The 3,958-nt window shown below is 47.4% G+C and overlaps 1 protein-coding gene across 1 annotated transcript in view; it reads right to left on the bottom strand.

Annotated features, from left to right (window-relative positions):
• The window catches only part of Aldh7a1 (aldehyde dehydrogenase 7 family member A1), a 27,770-nt gene extending 24,807 nt beyond the window's left edge, over positions 1 to 2,963 (bottom strand). The window contains exons 1-2 of the mRNA XM_050120890.1: positions 2,722 to 2,963; positions 1,436 to 1,489 (exon numbers count right to left, since the gene is read on the bottom strand). Of these exons, the coding sequence (XP_049976847.1) occupies positions 1,436 to 1,489; positions 2,722 to 2,913 (246 nt within the window). The 5' untranslated portion in view covers positions 2,914 to 2,963. The remainder of the gene's footprint in view (positions 1 to 1,435; positions 1,490 to 2,721) is intronic.
• Positions 2,964 to 3,958: the final 995 nt, after the last annotated feature.

Below are 3,958 nucleotides of genomic sequence, written 5' to 3'. Positions count from 1 at the left end.
CAAAAAAAAAAAAAAAAAAAAAAAAAAAAAACAGATGCAGAGAGGTTGGAACGCAGCAAACCCAGAGCCTAAGTACCTTACTCTGAGCTAGTTTCAGCCCCCTGAATTCCTCGCTCACCTCGGTGTCTGTCGGAACATTTTGTGGCTAACCGATAAAAGATCTTCTAGAATCAATCAATTTAACAGACCACTAGTCCCAAAGGTAGAGAATGTCATCGGATAACAGACGGAGCCCCCATCTCGCTGTACCCACTATTGCCTTGACGTACAACTTTCATTTCCCTGCGACTGTAAAACTCTAAGAAACAGCTTCCCTGAGGGAGCAACCTGGAGTAACCTGGCTGTGTTTCTCAGGGTGGGGTGGTTACTCAAATCTGGATCCAGAAAAGGCTATATCTTATTCCCTTCAAGGTAAGAGCTGTGGGTTTCTGTTTTGGTTTGGGTTTTTCGAGACAAGGTTTCTCTGTGTAGCTTTAAAGCCTGTCCTGGAACTCGCTCTATAGACCAGGCTGGCCTCAAACTCACAGAGATCCACCTGCCTCTGCCGCCCAAGTGATGGGATTAAAGGCATGTGCGCCACCACCGCCCAGCAACTGACCACAGTTACTTGCCTTCTAGAATATATATATACATCTTTGCAAAAAAAAAAAAAAAAAAAAAGAGTGGAAATTTCTCTCTCCCTAAGACTCAAGACAATAATGATTTCAACAGTCTACAATCCAGAAGGCTGGAGTTGTAGCTGGGGGCAAAACTCTTGACGAGCATAGCTGAAGCCCTGGGTTCAGTTCCCAGCTTGGTGGGGAAGGGGGAGGGATACAGAAATATTAAATAAAACTAAAGCATATATAGAAACACCAGCTCGAATCTAATACAAGAAAAGACAGCACAATTGTGCTTTAAAGCCTCGTTTTTCAAATCAAGGTCTAGCCGCATCTGGATACAACACATGACCCATATTAGAAAGTTCAATCATGGGCTCCAATCCAGATTTGAAAAATCAGAATCTTCATTCTTAAAAAAAGAAAGAAAACCTCTGGAATGAGTCAGAAGCAATACCCAAGGACACTAGGAACGCAGTTCAACTTGCCTAGCATGCACGAAGCTCTGGGTTCAAGCCCCAGCAAAAACCTAGCATGGTGCTGCATGCCTATTGCTAAGTCAAAAGTCAGCTAAAAGCAAGCTCTAGGCTACGTATCTTGTATTCAAACACCAAGGGAAAAAAAGGCCTCTGTCTAATCCTCTTTATGGTGTACCTTTTCCAGCTAATACCACCAAGCCAGAGTGAGCAGACCCCCCAGAGAGGCTCACAATGACAAGAAAGTACGAGATTCCTCACTTCTTCTGTAAGTCTGTGCTGATCTTAACCTTTGCTAACCTTTGCCTCTAAAGACGGCTAGCACAGTTCCCTGTAACAGCCTGAGTTTCAGCAACTTACCTGTCGGATTCTTGCTATTGGCTCATTGTTAGCAGGACAATAGGTCGTAATTACCTTGAAAGAGACAAACAAAAAGATGACAACCATACATGGAAATTAGAACCATTCCCTAATTGAGGAGAAACCAAATAGAAAAAGAAAAGCAAAATAGGAGCCTTTGGGGGAACTTCTGTTATGATTAACCCACTCTTCAGAGCAGTCTTGGGTTTCTTATCTATGCAGTAGGAACTTTCTGTAAAATCCAGGAGCTGGTCATCTAAATACTAGGGTCAAGGCGCACAACACACTCACTTAGGGTAACCAGAAATTCAACTGACAGTTTAACTTACTGCTTTACCACCTTACTCTGCCCACCCTCTCTCTGGTCTGGAAACACACCGCCCAAGTCCAAACTACAAAAAAGCCTGGGTCAGGCCCGGCGGTGGTGGCGCACGCCTTTAATCCCAGTACTTGGGAGGCAGAGGCAGGCGGATCTCTGTGAGTTCGAGACCAGCTTGGTCTACAGAGCTAGTTCCAGGACAGGCTCCAAAGCCACAGAGAAACCCTGTCTCGAAAAAAGAAAAAAAAAAAAGCCTGGGCTGATGAAACTGGAGGTTTTCAGTAGCTAAAAGGCTACATTTTATCAGCCATTAATGACTAAAGCCACAAAAGAAGCAGCTGAGGGCAAAGAGGTTTTTTGTTTGTTTTTTTTAAAGAGACAACAGAACGTAACCCCCAATTTCACAACAATTAAAAATCACCTGGCTCTCCTACGGTCAATGGTAGCCTTGAAAAGAAGTTGCATTTTCTGTACCAAAGCAGATTCTGGTACAGCTGAACGTCAGGTTTCTGAAAAAGCTTCCTTTCCTTCCTTTGAAACTACGCGACACCCTCCTAAGTTTTGGGCAACTATAACTTACCTGTCCACTGCATTCTAGAAAACGTTTTATTACCGTGACAAGTTTGGGCAATAAATATTGAAAATCAAGTCTTCAAGGTGAAAAAATTCACAAGATTTTAGCCAGGTCGAGCTTGTGACAGATTCCAAGCAAAACTGCCATACGGTTTTAAGCCCCGGGGTTTAGCCTTCCTGGAGGCTCCAAAACCTCCATGGATTCCTCGCAGCGCTAAAATCTAAACTTCGCTTATTCTTGTCTTTGTGAGAAAACTTCTATTGTACACATTTAAAACTTCCCATCCTGTCTAACATCCCACAGTTCCAGTCAAGAGACGATGGTAATGGGGGCGCCCGCCTCCTGGCCTCCCAGGCAAATCCTTGGCTGCCACTTTCCGGGGCGCTCGCATACCTCTCCTCCGCCGCGCCAGTGTCCATTATACACGCCCGCGTTTTCCTCGCGGAGCCCCAGCTCTTGCAGCCAAGAATACTGGGGATGATTGATCAGCAGAGTGGACATGAGGGCGGTAGGCCTGCACGGAGGGCGGAAAAGCTTGGAACTCTTCACAGTCTGCTCGCACGCCGTGCGAGCCACACGCCACATACCGAGCTCAAAACGCCAGAAGCCCCCGCCGCAGGGGAGTCCCGGAAATACGGCCCCGCCCCCCACCCGAGAGAGTCCGCAGGGCAGGCCCCGCCCCCTGCCCAGGCCATGGAGGACCTTCCTCTCCCACCCCCTTCCGCGAATGTCCACGGGGCAGACCCCTCTCCCGGGAGCCGATTGGGCAGCCTCGCTCCACCCCCCCCCGACGACACGCCCTCTCCCCCCACCCACCACCCCACCCCCGTTTACCCCGGCGGGGGGGTCTTACTGATCTTACACGCTGGACAACAAGGTTGCCTCGGGGTCTGGGGTCGGGGCCGATGTGGGGGCGGAGGCGGAGGTGGAGGATGGGGGCGGAGGTAGGGGCGAGGGCGGAGGTGGGGCGGGGAAACGCGCCTTCCGTTGGTTCTGAAGTCCAGTGGGTTAGAGAGGCGCTTTCAAACGATGATAAGCTCCTAGGCCATAGTGGTCAGGGTATTCCGGGCATGCTTATTCCGTGGGTCTGGGCTGAGGCCTGAAAATCTCAGCCTTTCTAATCAGCTCTCCAGGAGCTGTATGTAGTATCACTGGTCTCTGTCGTAGCCCTGAGGGTTTTTTCAGTGGTTTGAAGGTTTGAAGAGGGTCATTTTCACTGCCTTGGTGAATGACCAATGTTTCCTAATAAATGAAAAGTATTGCATGATTGCATCGCCTTCTAAATACGCTGCCTGAGTATATTCTTTCCTTGGAAGAATAGACCATTTTGATCAATGTTCTTCACTCTCCATTTTGTCTAGCATATCCTAGCTCCTCATCCTCTTAGGATAACTCTGTGTCATTCCCCCAATAACTAGGCCTTTTTTATAAAGGAAATCCTACATCTCATCAGCCCTAGACACATGCATTCAAATTAAATAGGTGCCTGGTCATTTCCAGCCTGTTACTTGCCCTTGTGATTCCCAGGCCATGTTGGGTTTCTCAATGATTTCTCACCTATGTTTTTTTTAATTTATTTTATTTATGTATACAATATTCTTTCTGCGTTATGCCTGAAGCACTAGACCTC

The sequence above is a fragment of the Alexandromys fortis genome, unplaced genomic scaffold (genome assembly GCF_014885135.2).
Source record: "Alexandromys fortis isolate MF-2015 unplaced genomic scaffold, M_Fortis_MF-2015_v1.1 scaffold_181, whole genome shotgun sequence".
Lineage (NCBI taxonomy): Eukaryota > Metazoa > Chordata > Mammalia > Rodentia > Cricetidae > Alexandromys > Alexandromys fortis.
This window is presented reverse-complemented; position numbering and strand designations above follow the sequence as displayed.